Here is a 21,612-nt window from a genome sequence, read left to right on the forward strand (position 1 = left end):
ATACATGTACATGATATGCATGTCCAGTGTATTTATGTACATGTACATAATATGTTCATGCTCAATGTAAGTATCTAAATATGCATAATACATTTGTGAACTATTGTACGTACATTGGGCGTATTTATATTTCACATATATTCATACATGCATTCGACATGCATAACGTACGTACACACATTTGAGATGCATATATTGTACAGATGTATATACATATAGCGTACAGATGTATATACATATAGCGTACAGATGTATATTCATATAATGTACATATGATGAAGTGAACATATAATGTTCATATAATGTACATATGTGTGTACATATACAGTACGTATGTGCATAAATATATTGGGCATAATTCTTTCGTACAAATTTTACATGTGTACATGCATGCTATCCCTATCTATGCATATGGTGCAATGTATATATGTACAATGAATGTATCCACACATGTACAATACATGTATGTTCCATGTATGCATATCCATATGTACTATATATGCACGTACAATATATGAATGTATGTACATACATTGTACATGCGTACATACATTACACGTATACATATGTACATTACATTTATGTCTAAATATGTGTACAATGCAATAAATAAAATGCATGTAAGTTAACTTTTAATGACTCAAGCAAGTTAAATGACAAAATCAAACGATATTTAAATTTAGTTTTCAGCTTTAATTGTTCTATATCATTTTGAAATTCTCTGAATAAAAAATTATTTTCATGTATTTTCATGAAATGTTTGACAATACAGATTTATTTTTTTTATAACATAATGCATGATTCATAGAAATTTTTTAAATGGTAAGAAAAACGGTAAATTTTATGTGTGGAATTAATATTTAGATATTCCAAATAAAATTATCGTTTACTTTCTAAAAAATATGAGGTCGAGTTTCATATACCTTAGAATAATTCTAAAACAAATTTTAATAACTTTACTCATATAAATTTTTTTAATGTATGCACAATGTATGTGTATATTGTAATTACATATATTTAAATGTACGCACGTATTTGTACATTACTTGTAATTATGTACATGTATACGTTGTATGCACATGCGTACATTGTGCATATAACTATTTTTTTGTACATCCATGCATTACATGCGCATAAGTATTAACAAAGTATGTAGTTATATAAGTACATACGTAAGTTGTACATACTTTGCGTGCACATATATCGATGTACATATAAATATGCATGTATACATGTACGCATTTTATTACGCAACTATGTGCATATATTGTACCTTTAAATAACATTTTTACATATTGTAGGCAAATACGTACAATTTTATATACAATCGTACATTGTATATACGTGCTATTATCGTAAATTTATGCAATATATGCACTTAAGTACATAAAAGCATGCAAACGGATAAACATTATTTTCATATGCGTTCATATATACATTGTCTATGTATACAAAGATACAAAACATTGCCTTTTTGTACAAACTAACATACATGCGTACATGTATCATAAATGCATAATTATATGTACTAAGCATATGCGCATTGCATTAAGTATATTACAATATAATTATGAATATTGTACGTACAAACAACGTTTGTGCATACATTGTATGTATAGGAATCGCAACTTGTACGTTCATGCGTGCGTACATTCTATGTACATAAAAATATGTAAACACATGAATACTTACATAAAAAATTTGACTATAGTATACAATCGTAATAACTTGTAATCGTATAGTTTGATTACAAGTAATCACAATTACACGTAATCAAATTACATGTAATCATGATTACATGTAATCATATATTTTGATTACTTGTAATCGTTTTTGTTGTGATTACTTGTAATCGCAATTACTTGTAATCATGATTACAAGTAATTGATTACTATAATCAAAATTGTAATCATGATTACAGCTGTAATCAAAATTTTTTGAAAGTTGTAATCACGATTACAAGTAATTGATTACTTGTAATCGTGATTACAAGTAATTGATTACTGTAATCAAAATTGTAATCATGATTACAGCTGTAATCAAAATTTTTTGAAAGTTGTAATCACGATTACAAGTAATTGATTACTTGTAATCGTGATTACAAGTAATTGATTACATAGCTGTAATTATCTGTAATCAATTACAGTTGTAATCGATTACTGTAATCAACGGCCAACTCTGCAACATGGCCACCACCAGAATTAAGACACTTGTCGAAGAGTTGAATCAACTTTTGTCTCCCTCTGTCGTAGAACTCTGCCGTCTGTGAATGGAACCAACGTGTGACAAACATTTTCAGCTCCTCGTCGTTGCCAAAACGCTCACTGGAGGACAGGAATTTCTTGAGGTGCAAGAGAACATGAAAACTGCTGGAAGCAATATCAGGCCTGTAGGATGGATGATCAAACATCTCCCATCCAAATTCCGTCAAAACAGCTGCTCTGCGTCGTGCACCGTCACAACCACCTAGAGTAGAAGGCCTGGGAGCTTGTTTGTGACGTCACGATCAGAAGGCAGAAAAGAGCGTTGCTGTTTTCTACCTTCAGAGTGATCAGAGGAGGTTGTGAAGATATGAGAATAGTCTTTATTAGTTTTATTTTCTTTCTTTCATTTTTAAAAGCTAAAAATAAGAATCCAATTTTTTTTTTTTATGATCTGAATAATTGTGTATATATAATCTTTGCCTTAATATAATAAATTTAAAATGAATAAAAAAAAATCATGATAAAAAATAAGGAAATTAAAGCAGTAAGAAATTTTAAATTAGTTTTTAAAGATTTTTTTTTTTTGGTTATTTTCATAAGATTTATCCAAACCTTTTTTCAAAGGATAAATTTCAATTTCAAGCTATTTTAAGAGTAATCAATGATATTAAATAAACATCAATTGATTAAAAATAAAAATATTTTCCTAAGAATTGAAAATTAGTACTCAACATTACATTCATGGAAACAAAATGTTATTGGAAAGAACACTTAACGTAAAATTCCATAAAAAAAGCATAAAAATGTTTATCCTTTATAAACCTTTGAAATATTTATAGCAAATGTATATAATTATTCTGAAATTTTTTATTTACTGCAGTAAACTGACAAATTAACATCTGTCCCTCTAATTTCTTTCCATGTTCTTTTGCTTTGCATACATGTGATAAAAATGATTTAGTATGACTTATTAAATAAGCTGAATCATTACTTTGATGATATAGACTAGAACTTTATGAATGAGGTATTTAAGAATATGAAGATTAATTTTATCATAAAGTATAAGTATGCTTTAATAATGACACAAACATATATATAGAACAAAAGCTTTATTTAAATCAGTAAGGAGAAAATATCTATACAAAAGCAAATAACATTTTTAAAAATTTTATTTTAGAACATATATCATTACTTGCAATTTCAAGATTACTATACTTCTGAAGAAAACATTGTAATTGTCATATATTTTTAAATTACCAAACATTTTATTTTAAAACATAACCCCATAAGGCAAACAAAAATTTGGAACCAGGGAAAATTTTTACTTTATTAATTTAATTTCATTATAATCATGGGTGCAAAGGCAAAAATTTTTTCTGATTAAAATTCCCAACATACCATCCCGACATACATGGCATATGCAAAGTATCTAGAAAGCTCTACCATATTATATCAAATTTATATACTGACCAAAAACTATTTGTTTATCTCTTCCCTTAATAAAATAACAGGAGCATAAAAAGTACACCAATATAAATAATGAATACAATTTTTACTTATTGCATTATATCATTACTTGCGATTTCAAGATTACTATACTTCTGAAGAAAACATATTGTAAATGTCGTATATTTTTAAATGACCAAATTTCCAAACATTTTATATTAAAACATACCCCAGAGAGCAAACAAAAATTTGGTAGAAAAATTTCACGGATAATTCAAAGTATTTGCTTACATACTGTATTTTTCCGAGCATATTAATGAAACAATCTTTTTCGAAAATGCTGCCCGTTGATAAAAAGTATGTCAAAGCAGCACAGTAAATTACTAATGATTCTATAGTAGTTATTAAATACTTTACTATATATGAACCATTCAAATTACCCGACACTTTTGCGCCTGTAACAACATATTTTAAAAACTTGTTGATTTTGAGAAATTTAATTATCCGAAAGAAGGAAATGAAAAAGGATAGTAAATTAAATAAAATATTGAATGAAATACAAAAATGCCTTTACATAATCTAAATTTTCCCCTTATTTTTTAAATACTATTCTATATTATAAATTAAATCTGGAGTTATAAGTAAATTTCCAATTAAATTTTCCTTTAAGAAAAACACACAAATATCTCATGCTTATGGAACTTTTAACTATTTTTATGAGATAATAAGAAATATATACTAGTAAAAACAAAATTGTAGTTTCTTAAAATTGCAGTTTCTGATGAGATGTACCACAAAATATAATGTAAATAATGCAAAGTAGTTGCATTACATCACCCAATAATTAAAACTAAGAAAAGTTTTGAAAATAAACAAGAAGTTTATGAAAAAAAGACTATTATTTACAATACATTTTTAAAACTTTAAAAACATTAGATTAAATTGAACCTTTAAATTCCTATGACCTTCCTATTAATCATTTTACAACTTATGATAATAATTAAATATTTGTTTTTAAAAGTCTTGATGTAAGACATCCTATTAATCATTTTACAATTCACAATAATAATTATATATTTATTTTTAAAAGGGGTGATGGAAAACAATCTACTTTAGGAAAGCATTAAAAGTGATAATCCTTATTAATTTAAACACATAATAAATCTTTATAAATTTAAACAAATATTCTTAGCTAAAAGTTAAATACAAATTTTAAATATTGTTTGCATAAATGAATCACACCACAATTGCTGCAGTTGTGTGTCTTGGGGGAAACGAAATACCTTGTGATTATCATCATAGTTCCTTCGACACAAGAGAACACAACAAGCATAAATCATGATTGATGCCTGAAAAATAAACAGACATTAAGACTCATGGCTGAAAGTAAAATATTAATTTATCAACACTTACCTTAATTTGTCATTGGAATAATGAAAATAACAAAACATTGTTTTACTTCCCAAAAAATATGTTAAAAAATATTTTTCTTAGTTATCTGAATCTTAAATAAATTTTCTAAAGTTTTGGTTAATATAAAGTTCTGCTAAGTGTAGTCAACAATCTCTAAAATATGTGTTCAATTAAGAAATGTATTCACTAAAATTTTCTTTATTCAAAATACTTAAAAGTACATTAACAGCACACTAGAAGAACTATAAGTTAACAATGACACCAAACCTTGATATAGAATTAGAAACAAATATTTTTATCCCCGAACATTGGTACATTTAGAAATTCTTCAATATTAAAATTCTTCTCAGGCATATTTAAATTTAAAATTTTAATAACTAAATATAAACAAATGTAACTTCTATCAGCATTCTTCAGATAAACACATATGGTATTTTTTTACTAAAATTGGTTTAAATTTAATTTCATTAGAGTTAAAAATAACTACTTTTCATCACCAAAACAGTTTAAATTTCTTTGTAATGCTTGTTTATAATAATTAGTGAAAAGTAGTTTTCAAATATTGCTAACATTAAACCAACTGGTAATTCTACACTTCAAATAATATCTTAAAAAATATTTTTCTTAGTTTACAGATTCTTAAATAAATTTTTGAAAGTTTTGGTTCATAAAAACAAAGTTCTGCTAAATGTAATCAACAATCTCTAAAATAAGTGTTCAATTAAATAATTTACTCACTAAAATTTTCTTTATTTAAAATACTTAAATGTATTTTAACAGCACATTAGAAGAACTATAAGTTAACAATGACACCAAACCTTGAAACAGAATTAGAAACTAATAATTTTATCCCCGAACATTGGTACATTTAGAAATTCTTCAATATTAAAATTCTTCTTAGGCATATTTAAATGTAAAATTCTAATAGCTAAATATAAACAAATGTAACTTCTATCATCATTCTTCAGATAAACACATATGGTATCTTTACTAAAATTTGTTTAAATTTAATTTCATTAGAGTTAAAAATAACTACTTTTCATTACCATTACAGTTTAAATTTCTTTGTAATTCTTGTTTAAAGTAGTTTTAAAATATTGGTAAACTTATACCAACTGCTAATTCTATATTTCAAATTATTTAGTATTTTTACTGAGAAAGATATATACAAATCTCTAATCTAACATACATAATGTACAAAACATTACAAACATCTTATTAGTATTTCAAGAAATTGCATATTTTATTCTTACAAACACTAAAAAGTTTAGCAGTAAAACATGTTGGATTGTAACTAATATATATTTTAATTTGCTTATATAAATGTATAATTCAAACATATTTTAACCGATTTATTGAAATGTATATTTTATAAACAATTCTAGGGCAACTTAAAATCTTGAGAAGTCTATTTAAATCGCTTAGATTCATTTAAGATGCTTTAGCTCATGAAGTATGAATATAAAATACAATCGAATGGTTTTGTAATTTTATATTTGAATACTAAATTATGTTATTTCATAATTCAAATGGAAATAGATCAGATAACACATATAAATACATTAGAGACTCAAATAACGTCTCACAACACAACACCAATGCAAGTTAAATTATATACGTGCTTTCAATCCGATTTCAAACTTAATTTACAACATATTAGAGAAAAATCTATTGAAATTAAACATAGTACATTCATAAATAAAATAGTAACTTTTACTTACTTCGATATCTTTTTAAATCTTCGATATAAAATCAAATTTTGCTGCAACATTCACGTATAAACAACGCTCATCAATGGCGTTCCTATGTTAGAGCTACACACGCTATTGCCTTCTCTTCGTGACGTCACGGGGTTGAAATCGTTGAGCCAGCAGGCCTTGACCTTCTAGTAGGTGTTGGCACCGTACGTGGCCGCAAGTGGACAAGCATTGTCATGGAGGAGCGCAACACCTGGTGTAAGCATTCCACGACTCTTGTTTTGAATTGCACGTCGCAATTTCCGCAGTGTTTCACAGTTACGGTAGACGTTTATCACACGCTGGTTCCATTCACAGGCGGCAGAGTTCTACGACAGAGGGATACAAAAGTTGATCCCACGATTCGACAAGTGTCACAATTCTGGTGGTGGATACGTTGAAAAATAGCTAAAAACATTGCTGTACTTGTTGACAATAAATATGTTCCCGAAAGTGTGAGTTCTTTTTTTAAAAAAAAATTCGGGAAACTTACTTTCTAGATGCGCTTCGTAAAATGCACTTTTTGTCATTTTCTGAAAAGTTAATCGTCCAAAAAATGGTAAACTTTACTTTAGAGAGTAACGCCTACTTTCTCTTTAATTCTTTCCTCCGCAGTACGAACATCTTGGGTATGGTTATAACATCTTCAATTAAACCACGAAAAACGTGAATAAAATTAAATTTTTTAAAATATCGTAATGTAAACAATGCTAAAATTGCTAAAGAATTTTAAAAATGCAGAATATTTTGAAAATTCTTCCTTATTTATGAGCTTACAAGGAAGAATGAAACTTCCTTGTTCTTTATATAACTTTACAGAGTTATAATATAGTAATATAACTAGTTTATAAGTAATATAACTTTAATAGAGTTCTGGAAAAAAAAGCGAGTTTCATACCATCACTATAGGCTATTGTATCTTCCTTGCATTGTTATAGATAAAACCTAATGGACAGTAGTCTCAAAAATAGGATAGTTTTCTAATTTTTTTTAAATATCAAAAAACACAATATTTTAATCTACCAGTAATTAAATATATCAGTTCTCATATATATTTAAAAACAACTTTTGTGACACAATTATTCTCCCCATTATTACTAAAACTTTCTGTGCAATTGGTGCGCGGAAGGTATGTTTATTTAGAAATTAGTTACTAGAGATGGGCAAAACTGCTACTTTTCAGTCACTGTTACTTCTGCTACTGGGATCCAAAAGTAACAGTGACAAATAGCAGTGACTGTTATTATTTCGATATATAATTAATCGATATCTTATATCGATTAATCGTTTTCATATTTAAAAACTTTGTAAAAATTAATCGATTAAATATTTTAATTAATAATCAATATGATTAGTTTTTAGTTAATTTAATCGATATAATATTTTTGTTGCAAAATTAATCAATATAATTAGTTCTCAGTAAAATTAATCTATATCATCAGTTTTTAATGTAATTAATTAAAATAACTCATCTTTATACTGAGGAGTCTTTTTTATGGAAAGTGATGATTTTTAATAAACAATGTATATCGTAGTACGCAATATAGTAGTATGATTTTTACTAACCAATATGGGACCTTATTTAATTCTTGTAAAATGTTAAAATAACAAAAGCAAAGCTTTTATCTCAGATAAGATATTAAATAAAAACTCATAATTCCTCGCGTTACTAATATTTTTATAATGATATTACAGTGAAAATCTAATCTAAAATTTTTTGTAGTTGAGCATTTAAAAACGATGAATGATGACATTAATTCTATACTTTATGTTATAGAATTCTGATTTCTTCATTAAATGTACAGTAAAATGCAAACTTAATCACAAGTAAATTTTTAGTAGTGTTGTCAAACAAAAAATATCACCGTATTAATGACATTCTTCATAGCTTTTCAAAATTTTATGAAATTTTTTTCCTTTATAAAAGAAAAGAATGCATGGTATGAAAACGAAAATTAATTTAATTTTGTTGTTATGATGGGGAATTTAGATATTTCCATAATTTTGCGTTTATTTTATCCTCGGCTGGGAGCATTAATTTCGTACTCCAGGATCTGTTATAAGAGCCAACAGATGGCGCCACTAAACATTTTCTTTGATATTTTGCTGTTCAGAAAGGAAAAATAAACACTGTTTTAATTTTTCTAATGTAATAAAAAATTGAACTGCTTTAAAAAAGGATAAGAAAAACAAAGAAAATACTTCAAAAGCGAATTATCACCAAAGCGTTAAAAGCACCAAAACTTAACTGAATTTATATTTTGGCTCTTTTCGTTGCCATGGCTTTTATATCGATATTAGACTTTCTCTCTACAAAATAGGCGAGAACGGAATTTCTTTTTTTTAATCTTATTATTTAAAAAAAAATTACTGAAAATTTCAATAACTTTTTAACGAATATTATAGAAATAAATAATAAGATATATTGTAAAGCAATTATTTATGTCTTTTTCACAGAAGTGTTGCCAGTTGAGTATTGTAAATTTCATTCATTTAATGGTTGTGACAAATTTTGATATAATTGTATATTCAGTTATCTGTATATAATAGTTTTTCATGAATTATTCACCCTGAGAAATTATTTTTCTTATTGAAATACATTTTTAAAAGTGCTGCTGTTACCTTTTTCGATTTATTTTTTTCAATTAAACAATTATAAACATAATAACTTATATGAAAATCCTGATGATGAAGAGGGAAAATATATTAAATTGAGAATTTAAATATTGAATGGATATGAAATGGGATTTATTTATTTAAAAACTTTTAGTTTTATTATTTTAAAAATTAATTTTCTCAAAATCAAGTATTTAATTATATATAAAATATTATGAAATGGTTTCAGAATTAATTATTTCGATTTGAGTTTTTTTTAAATATTTTTTGAATGTAAGGAGTTCCTAAAAGTGATGTATCCAGAGTCCCATAGGGAACGGATTCATCTTGAACTAAACAGGATAAAAATGGAATCAAGATAAAAAGGAAACAATAAGTATATTTTTCTTAAAAATCATTTTACCAAAATACGGCCGATTATAATTTTTTGGATTCTGCCTGCAAGTATACTACGCCAGTCACGAAAACCTAATCACTTATTTAAAATGGAAATTTGATTTCCTTTACAACCTTTTTTATTGAAAATGGAAAATGTATAACAACTTTTTAAAATAAATAAATAACGAAACCATTTTATAAAGTTTTCACTAATTTGTACCTCATTATTTTATTTCTTATTTAAGCATATGTACATAAAAAGAATTTTTTTTTTAACATTGCAACAATGAAACAATTATAAATAAAAATATTTATTATTTGTTAACTTATCAAAAATAACTAAATGCGGAAAATATATAAACATTTCGTAACCATAATTATGTTCATATTATGCTTTATTTTTTAACACCACGTTCATACTAATGAAACGTTCTGTCATAATTGAAGATGGCCTAAAGATAAAGTGACCACACGTCCCGATTTTGGCGGGACAGTCCCGCTTTTTGGCGGACTGTCCCGCGTCCCGCCGATTTTTAAAAATGTCCCGCTTTTTAGAAAATATCTGCATTTCTAATTTTAAATGTACTGTAAAAATATCTTCCTATTATTTATTAAGTATTATGGTGAATATAAAGAAATAAAAAATACATAAAAAACACATAAAATGCGTGCAGAGTAAACTAAATTAGGCAATGTACCAAGTTAGATTTACTCGGTGGTGTGCGAGCATTGTCTTTACGTCTCGGCTTAATTCAGATAAGTGTGGACTGCCGTTAGACAGTGCGATTTGTTGTTTTCAATTTCACTTTCGGTTTGACTCATTATTATTTGATTGACAAAGGTTGAGCAATAGTCGCCACAAAGTAACGGTCAATAAGGTAAAATTTAATATTCTTTTTTAGCCTTTGTAATAATTTTTTTATTTATTTCTAGTATTTACCCACAAAATAAAAGATGAGTAAAAAAAGAGGATGCAAATTTAATGAAGAGCTAAGCAGAGAATTTCCATTTATTAAAAGTACCAAAATAGACTATATGGTACGGTGTGATAAACGCAATGCTGAATTTTCGGTCTCACATGGTGGAAAAAAACGATATTACTAAACATCTAGCGACAAAGAGGCACAAAAGATTTTTTAATAATGCCGCTTCCTCATCTAAAATGGAACAGTTTTTTCGCCGTGCTAGCTTTAGCAACACGGAAAAACAGCTAGCATTGCGAAAGGGCTATTTGCTTTCCGCACCATAAACCACAATCAAAGTTTCAAATCAATGGATTGTACGTCGCAAGTGATCAAAACATTATACGACAAAAAATATGCATGTGTAAGGACAAAAACTGAAGCAATTATTTGTAATGTTTTTTCACCATATTCGTTTTCACAATTGCAGAAAGAATTAGAAAAATGCACATTTATGTCCATATATTCTGATGCTTCCAACCACAAAGATTTAAAATTATTTCCCACAGGTGTTAGATTTTTTGATCCAGAAACAGGAATTAAAATTAGAATATTAGATTTTGTTTTATTGCCAGATGAAACTTCACAAATAATTTTTGATTTAATAAGTACTATTTTAAAAAAGAATAATTTAAACAATAAAATTATTGCCCATTGTGCTGATAACACTAACGTAAATTTTGGTGGAAAAGCTAGAAGAGGCATCAATAACGTTTTTACGAAACTTAACGAACATTTGAAACAAAAAAATATTGGAGTAGGTTGTGCAGCGCACATTCTATACTTATACCATTCAAACAGAATCTGACTTACTTCCAGTTGATGTTGAAAATATTTTTGCAAACATTTATTCGTATTTTTATATATATATTGTGCGTGTTGAAAGTTTGACTAAATTGTAATTCTCATTTCATCCCATTTGTCCCGCTTTGTCTCAATAAAAATGTGGTCACTTTACCTAAAGACGAATTGTCGAAAAACGAAATATCCAAACTAGACAATTTTCTAAGTTTTTTGGAAGAACGTTCTAGAATTATGCAAAGCCTTAATATTAAAGAGGAAAGAAAGAAGCCCCATTTTAGTTCAAGGCCAAATACAGAGAAAATGTATTTAATTAAATCGAAATTGAATAACCCATGCTTATTAGGTTGTAGGGAAAGCCATAAACTTTATAAATGCGATAAATTCAAACAAATGAGTGTAAATCAGCGAATTGAAATAGTAAAAACTCATAATTTGTGTTTTTCATACTTAAATAAGCACTTTCCTAATCCTTGCATGTCTAAATACACTTGCTTTTGTAAAAGCAAAAATCATCATTCTTTACTTCATGAAAATATGAGAAATGAGTCATTTACATTTGATACAGCAGTAGAAGAGAAAAGGGAGACAGACATCTTGTCACCCCTCTCCCCTCCTTTCACTCCTTCGAACACTTTGTTTACGAATAAAAACGAAAATGCTAATTGCGTGATTTTAAACACGGCGGTTGTTTATATTAAAGATGGGCAGGGAATATTTAGACCATTAATAGCCACTTTAGATAGCTGTTCAAGTTCAAATTTAATAAGCAGTAGAGCTGCTAATTTATTGGGTTTAAAGAAACAAAAAGCAAATGTTCCGATTTCTGGTGTTAATGACTCGTGCATTACAGCTAAATCATTTGTTCGTACCGAGTTAACAAATGAAGAAAATAATAAATCTTATTATTTGGACTTGTTAATAGTTCCAAAAATTGCGGTTCTTCCACCCACATTTGTAAACATATCGAATTTAAGTTTATCTGAAAAAATAAAACTTGCCGATAATAATTGGAATAAACCAAAACGAATTGATGCTCTTTTAGGAGCAGAATTATTCTTCGAACTATTGGGTACGAATAAAATTAAAATTAAAGATTCCCAATTAATATTAATTGAAACGTTTTTTGGTCATGTTGTATCGGGAGTTGCGAACAACTTAAATTCTAATTTAGAGAAAATTAACGATTCGTGTTTTTTACTTGTTAAAACCGAAAATCTTGATAAGGCGTTAACTTCCTTTTGGGAAAATGAAAATGTAAACGAAACAAAAACTCCCGTCAGTTCAGAATTAAATTATTGCAACGAACTTTTTGAAAACTCGTTTTATCGAAAAACTAATGGGAAATATGTAGTTCAGATGCCATTTAGGAAGGATATTAGTGAAAACAACATACCGTTGGGAGATTCAAAACAAATTGCTGAAAAAAGACTTAATCAATTATGGAAACGTTTGTCAAGTAATCCTACAATGAAAGAATTGTATGTTTCGTTTTTAAAGGAATATGAACTTTTGAACCATATGGAAAGGATAGCAGACAATTCTGATTTTGATGACAGTTATGGATATTTCCTTCCTCATCATGGTGTCTTAAAACCAGATAGCAAAACTACTAAACTTAGAGTAGTGTTTGATGCAAGCGCCAAAACTACAAATGGCTGTTCCTTGAATGATTTGTTATGCAAGGGAGGAGTGATACAAGATGAACTGTTCTCTATTATGCTACGATTTAGAAAACACATCTATGCCTTCACCGCAGATATTGAGAAAATGTTTAGACAAATCGAAATACTACCTTCACAACCCAAATTTCTAAAAATACTCTGGAAAAATCACGAAAGTGAGCCTACTGAGTCCTACAGACTTAAAACCGTTACGTATGGCACAGCATGTGCTCCTTACTTGGCACAGAAGACTCTTCAACAATTAGCAAAGGATGAAGAGAAGGATTTTCCTTTGGCATCGAATGTTGTTATGGAAGAATTTTACACGGATGATTGCCTTACCGGTACTTCTAATTTAAATGAATGTATTCAGGAATGAATGCAGGCGTTCGATTGAATCCTGGTTATTGTTATAGATTAATCAGCTTCGAAATGATAGGCGAGTTTAAATGCCATAACTAATTACAATTAGTCTAAAGTATTAATTTTATAAAAAATTAGCTGCATGATTTCTGATTAAAATACTTAATTACAAGTTAATTTATTCTATCACGATTAACTCAATATTAGACGATTTTCACTACTTATAAAATTATAACAATTCAAGCAAATTAATTGAATTAATAATGCCTAGTATATAAATTGAAAACAAATCGTTGTGCGTTGTAAATGGCATATAAATATTTTTTGCACGCTCATTTTAAAATTTTTTCAAATTTAAAATCATTATAGTAAGAAATGTATTCACAATATTTAAAAATATGAATATGTAATCAAACTACGAACATAATTGTTCGAATTAAATAAATCTAAGTACCCGTAAACTTCCTAAAATCATGAAACTTAAAAGAAATTTAAAACTCGAAATTTGAAATGTTTTTTAAATACAAATTTATTATTTTTAATTTTTATTAAATAATGACAGATTTGAAATATATATTGCAATGGTTACGCATAGTTTTATATGTAATACTATAAAAATTCATATCATACGCATAACTGGAGCTGCTATCTGAAGGTAAGGCGATAGATAAGAAAGTATTTTAAAAATAAATTATTACACAAAAATAATTTCAATTAATTTTTTCCTTCAAGCTTTGCAAAATATGAATAAATTTTTAGAGCGTTACAAATCTGGAAGTTTTATAATGGGAAAATTACTTTATTTAAAAATTTGTAAATGTGTATATAAAAATTAAAAAAGAAATAATAATAAGTAATATATATATATATATATATATATATATATATATATATATATATATATATATATATATATATATATATATATATATATATATATATATATATATATATATATATATATATATATATAAAATCTGTAAGGGAAGAATTCTTTAAAGAAATCTCGAGCTCATTTTCGCTACTACAAAGTAATAAATTTTACAAAGTAATATTTACGAAAATAAAGGAAAATAATATCAATTTCATAAATAGAGCTAAGCAATAAATTTAAATTTCTATTATTTATTTACATAGTTTCATTTATTTTTTCATGCATTTTTTTCTTAAATTGTTTGCCTGTTTAAAACACTAACTTTCATGTAGGTCATGTAAACAGGCAAACCATGTTTAAAAATATGTTTAAACCATACTTAAAAAAAAAAACATGTTTAAATATATGATTCTTTATGATGGCAAAAATCCTGTTGAAGAAATGTCTCAACGCCATCAATCGCCAAAGTTTACGTATACATAATGTGAATAACAATTTTAGTTTGGCAGTGTCGTAGCGCCATCTATGGTCTATATTTACATTTATATTGATTAAGCTTAAATTTACTTAGTTCTATTCAAAGAGGTTAGTTTTATTTTTTGATTTGACATTTATTGATAGCGGTCTTTATCCTCTTCACGATTTTTTTACAGTTCTTAAATTAAACAAAAATTAAGATAAGAAGAAAATGTCATCAGTCTTTCTCTCCCAGTTGAATTACAACAATTTAAATGAAAACAAAATATGTTATGATCAAAATTACCTAGAAATTAACTAACTACTCACATCTATTGGCAGAATTTTGGAAATTATATTTAATGTTAAACAAACTTTTTTTCCCAATAAAGAGTTTCTTAAACCTGACATTTTATAATTTATTTTTAAAAATTCATAAAATTATTTATAAAAAAAATATTGAAATTTGAATTTTATATATACAACTGATAACGACTGTATTATGTAGCTTGAATAAATTTAATAGAAAATATTAGCCGCAAAATTATGATAGGTATAAATCTGCAAATAAATATTTAAAATTAATACATTCTTTAGCGTGGCATCGAACCTGAGACCCCTACTCACAAGCGCGGAATTGTACCCACTATACACTTTATTTCTCAATGAGAAGTTGCTTACAAAATATTAAAAAGCTAATACATGCTTTTAAATAATAATAGATATTTTTTTTTGAAATCTGTACTCATAAATCATCACTGATATGTAGTAACTTGTACTAACTTTTCGATTAAAGGGGTGGGGGGAGATAAAATTTTTCATTCTTTTCTTACCTCAAGATATAAATAAAAATGTTTGCAGTGTCTGAAAACCTGATGTAAAAAATCCAAGTCTTAAAACATATCAGTTTCTTCGAATATATATCATATCAACATATATCGAACATACTTTGCTTAATTTTGCGTTTTTATATGCTGCATAATTGATATTTATGACAAAAAAATCAGTTCCATTTAAAGAAGGAAAATCAATAAAAATTTTATTTTGTTTTGAATTTCAAGTATGAATATAAACTATTTGAATATATACGAATATATAATATATTCGAATTATATCTTATTTAAATATATAATATTGCATTAAGATTATTTTGAAGATTTTATTCTTATCAAACAATTTATCTAATGGTAAATTATACAAATTATCAAAATAAAAATTATCAAAATAAAAATAGAAATCATGGCTTTTTTTTTATTTCTTTTTTTTTCAAACTGAAATAGAGACTGAATAGAGTTATGATATTTGATCAAAACTAACAGCAATATTTCTCAGAGTGGAGCAGCTTGAATTTAGAAGCAACGAAAATACTTTCATTTGCAGGGTACGATATGAAGCTGGAACATCGACCGGCATTATTCACTGGTATTTCAGTATGTTTCTTGGAGCAGTGAAAATTCCTGTGGCATTTGGAACAGCTAGAGTAGCAGTGATAATCGTCACAGTGACAGTAGCAGTGAAATTTGTCACAGTGAAAGTAGCAGTGAAATTTGTCACTGTGACAGTAGCAGTGAAATCTGTCACAGTCACAGTAGCAGTGATTTTTGTCACAGTGACAGTAACAGTGACTTGTCACAGTGACTGGAGCAGTCACTGTGACAACTTTTTGGTTGGAACAGGCTGTCACAGTGACTGCTCCAGTCACTGTGACAAGTCACTGTTACGTTACTTTCGACCCATCTCTATTAGTTACTATTACAAATAGCTATGACTGTGTGTGATAATTTCGACATAAAATTAATCATATTTTCTATTAATCAAATCGATTCATCGTTATAATTTACTAAATTTGGTATAAGCGTATCGATGAAAATTTATTAATGAATAATCGATATAATTAGATTTTTGCAAAATAAATCAATAGCATCAATTTGCTTATGCTTCAGTAGTCAACAAGTTTTATATAGTAGTGTAGTACATTTATATTCTTGCAGTGGTAGATATTTTACAGTTTCTAATGGGTATGAAAAGTTTAACTCCTTTAAACGATTATAATTTCTGTTTATTTCAGTAATTTACGATTAATCAATATTTTTGTTAGTTATGGATAGATGTTTGAGTAAGAATCTATGAGTTATCAAGAAGATACACTCTAGAGCAGTGTTCCCCACCCCCCGGTCCGTGGATCAAATGGTACCAGGCCGCCCATTTCATTGAAACTGAATTTATACCCCAAATTAAAAATATCTATGTTCCATTAAAATTTTATTTATTTAAAAAAAAAGGGGCAGGAGCTTAGGCCCCTCCCACTGTTTCTTATCAACCAATCGGATATCAGCAAAAGCAGAAACATCTATTACATCAGCTCAATTCTGGAAAGACCAGTTCAGATTGAGCGTTTCCGAGGGGAACTGCATCAAATCCAGAGCTAACGGTGCCAAAAATTTGGACATACAGAGTGAAGCTGCTCTTCGACCGATTCCGTTTGTACGAAATGTGCCGGAGCACACCTGACGTTCCTATGTCCAAAACCAAGAACAGCCCCGGTGACCAGTGTCAATTGTAATGGTGAGCACCCGGCCTATTTTTCGGGCTGCGGTGCAAGACCGAGGAAACTGCCGAGAGTAAGAAAAGTCTATCCCAAGAAAGCCCCCAAGATACTGATAGCCGTTTATGATGGCTCCTCAAGGAAATGAAGGAACCCTTAAAGGATGAAGAGCTTGTTAAGCTGATGCGTTTTCTTCTCCCAGAGACTCAGAACTGACGCGGATTCCCACCACTTCCATAGCATCATCTCTCCTGACGTCCACAGTTTCATACAGTGTATAACTTTCTCATTTTATTTCTTTTTAGGATCTCATGACTCTCAACTTACTACTCAACAGAATCGGCAAATCAGTTAGTGGAGCTTTGCGCCAAATACTGAAATTATATCCATTCCCAGCAAGTTAGCGACGAAAAGTTCGAATTTTGTTTCCAAACGTTAATCTGTCCTCCAAAAAAAAGTTACGAAAAAAGTAGGTTATAGCAAACTTTTTTACCTTCAAACAAAAAATTTGAATTTTGTGTAAGGGAAAAGATTTAAATTTCTTTGAATAGGTTTTTTAAAGAACTAAAGTAATTATCTTTGAACTCTAAAAAAATCTAAAGTGTCTAGATCACTAAAATTTAATTTAATAAGGCATTTTACTGTGATCACGTAAAAAAATATTGTTATACATATGAAAAAACATAGTGAAATGAGAAATTTTCAGCTTTGCACACATTATATTATTTAAATTTATTAAGACAAATTGATCCTTTTTTAAAAAAAATAATCAAAACAAGTTTATCGGAAGGATCACGGGAGAACCGTGGTATATATTCAACAAAGCACTACGAAGACACTCAGAGCTAGATACAATCAGCGAATTTACTACCAAGCTAAGCGCCAGCTTTTTTAAATCTGCTATGAATTGTACGACAGCAGACTTCCATACAATCTTTAACAAAGAACTATTACAGGACACTAGAAATCACAATCCAATAACGAATTTCCTTCTCTCGGATGGAATCCTCTCTAAATATTTAAATAATTCTAATGATTAACCCCTAACCAGTCATATGTGGATACTCCTAGGTAGAAGAAATTACTATTAATTAGAGAATGGATTCACAGATGCCTTTTAGTCATTTTCTTAATAGTTAACCCCTTGGGGGTGAGTGATTCATAATAGCATTCGTACAAAATCAAAATCAGAATAAATAAAAAATGGTAACTTAAATGTAGGCGTTACTAATTTGACAGACTTAACTTTGCTTTAACTTTAATTATTGTTAGTTTAATCATATACATAATCATAGATGGCAGTACTTTTACCTTCGTTACTTGTACCGCCGGTACAAGTAAAAAGTACGTACTTTTACTTGTACTTCGTTACTTTTTAAATTTAGTACTTTTACTTGTACTTTCGTTACTTTTTTAGGGAAAAAGTACAAGTATTTGTAACGGAAATGTCGAAGGAAATCGTTACTTTTTTCTAAAACTCGGTAAGATTTCTAAAAGCTGAAAATGAAATTATTTTGCAAAATGAATAAAAATATTAATCAGCTAGTTATTTTCATTCATTTTCAAGTTTTATGCATTTATTTAATACATTTTAAATAAAAAATGTTAAATTTTGTCATTACGTTTTTCAATTTTCTTTTTGAACTCCCTAAAAATACATTTTTGTTTTATTGCATTTTTTACTAAATACATCTTTACCTAGTACATTTTTAACTAAAATTATGTTTATGCCCGACCTTGTCAAACAACGCCCAGTCAAATCTCTAAGAGCTTCAGAACTATTTGTGCCATTGAAAACTATTATAATTACTATTTTAACTCTTGAAAACTCGAAGGTATTAATTTAACCACTGATACTAAAATTCGCTTACAAATTTTAATTATTCCGTTAGGCAGAAATGTTCGGTAAATGATTTTCTCGCATGACTTCAGCAATAGCCATTGTTACAAATAAAACTGTAGACTGTTCTGCTTCAACTTATACAGCACATTCAATTATTTTTTACTAGCGTAAAGATCACAAAGCTATCTGAAACCCCGTGTTTGCTTTGTTTATGTTTGTGCTTTTAAAACGCGTTTCTATAGAGTAAAGCAATTTTAAATCAATGGTAATTTAAATAAATAAAAATAATAAAGTAAAAATTAAAATCAATAGATAAAATTTCTTTTTTCGTGCAAATCCATAAAAAGTTTGATATTAAAATTATATTTGATTTTAAAATTATATTATACGATTATATTATAAAATTATATTATAATATTCCTCCGAATTTAAAAATGAATTAATGTCCATAACTTTCAAAATTAAAAATATTTAAATAAATAACAACAATTTTGCAAAAACATTAAAGAACATAAGAAAATTATTCAATAAAATTTTAGGTTACTTTGAATTTTCGATTTCCTAGAAATGTACTTTTAAATCGTTACTTTTTTTGTTTAGTACTTGTACTTTTTACTCGTTACTTTTTAAAATAAGAACTTTTTACTTGTTACTCGTTACTTTTTTTAAAAATACTTGTACTTTTACTCGTTACTTTTTAAAAGTAACGTTGCCATATATGTACATAATCAATTTTAGTTCAAAGTATTACTAAATAATTTTATTTTGAACTATGTATTGGTGAATTAAATAAGTCAAACAATTATAACCCCGTCCACAAATAAACTGCTAAGGACTGCTTACAAATTTTATCGTTTTACCCTTTTTGATACGATTTTATGCTAGCACGAATTCGTGACATCTTTTTTTTCGTTTGAGACGCGATAGAGTTAGGGTGTTTTATATCCGAGCTCTGAGCCAATATGTCTTACCAACGTTTTGGACGGGATGGCAAAAGAAGTATTCCTCCAAGGCCAGAATAAGTTAATGTTACAAAGCTCTGGCATGAGAAGAGATTCGAAGACATCAGAATTTATCGCCTCAAGCCAGCAAAGCGCGAAAAATTCACCTGCACCATACAGGATTTAGATGATGAGATAGAGCATGCTAGAAAAACCATCGACAGATACCAGAAGCATCCCAACGGACAAACAGACGGCTTCCAATTATCCATCCTCTTTAACAAATGCAACGCAGAGATTTACGAACAGATTAAAAAAGAAGTACTTGCTGATGAATTGGAAGCGGAGGAAGCAGCCAACGAGACTGAAACGCCTGAGACTCCTATTGAGACTACAAATCTCTGTGCAAATTCGCAGCCTACACCCACCGATCCCTCACCTGTTGCCGACAATATTTCCGCCAAAAAGAATCAGAAACTGAAAACCTCAGACTCCAATTCAGGAACAGAAACAACTCCAGACAACCCAATTCCTATGGAGCAGGAAGTCGAAGCTGAAGCCCCAGCGATAGTGGAAACACCAGCTCCGAAAGAACCTACAATAGACTCTCCACCACCCTACTCCAGAAAAATTAAAACCCTGATCCATAGACTTAAAATAGACTCTAGTATTCAAAAACTTGATAAATATCTCAAGAAATTGGGACTTAAACCTGAAAAAAAAATCATCCAACTCAAGAGAAGGCGTGGCCAGGAGTTCCTCCCCCTCTTTCTTGTTATCTAATCAAATTCCAAGCCTATTAGAGAAATCTACAACATCAGTTCTATCCTCAATCTCCCGGTACAGACCGAGCGTTTTCGCGGCAGCCGTTTCCAGATCCAGTGCAACCGGTGCCAGAAGCTCAGACACACCCAGAGAAACTGCTCTGCCCCTGAGCCAGCACGCATGAAGTGCGCTAAAACGCATTTCACCTTGCACTAAACTACCAAGTTAGCCTCCGACATGTGTGAACTGCAAGGGCCTCCATCCTGCTTGCTTCACTGGCTGCAGTGTACGACCAAAGAAATCAAAGGGGAAGAGACCGACGAACATCACTAACAAAGCTACTAGACTACTCCTCATCTTTAAATAGATGCAAGAGCTCCTTCAGAATGCTGAACTAGTGACGATGCTACAAGCACTCCTCTCCGATGTACATGCCTAATCCAACTTCCAAGACCAAATCTTTACCACGTGCCGATCATAGCAAGTTTTTAGAGTTTTCCGCTGTGATCAGATTTTCTTTTTCTTTCAGATTCCTTAACATCTGATTCAACATTATCGACACTTCAACTTCGACTAATCGGTTAAAGCAGCTACACGGCTATGTA

General features: G+C 28.8%; 1 protein-coding gene across 1 annotated transcript; it reads left to right on the forward strand.

Annotated features, from left to right (window-relative positions):
* The first annotated feature begins 12,915 nt into the window (after window positions 1–12,915).
* LOC147808652 (uncharacterized) lies at window positions 12,916–13,599 on the forward strand. Its single transcript, XM_087162658.1, has one exon. It carries the CDS (start codon window positions 12,916–12,918, stop codon window positions 13,597–13,599), a length of 684 nt encoding a protein of 227 aa, XP_087018784.1.
* Window positions 13,600–21,612: the final 8,013 nt, after the last annotated feature.

This window comes from Parasteatoda tepidariorum, chromosome 5, assembly GCF_982258835.1.
Source record: "Parasteatoda tepidariorum strain Cologne lab strain chromosome 5, Ptep-v5.0, whole genome shotgun sequence".
Classification (NCBI taxonomy): domain Eukaryota; kingdom Metazoa; phylum Arthropoda; class Arachnida; order Araneae; family Theridiidae; genus Parasteatoda; species Parasteatoda tepidariorum.

What these genes read in the sequence shown, in the direction of transcription:
- LOC147808652 (XM_087162658.1), top strand. Translation starts at nt 12,916, where the DNA reads ATGCCATTTAGGAAGGATATTAGTGAAAACAACATACCGTTGGGAGAT.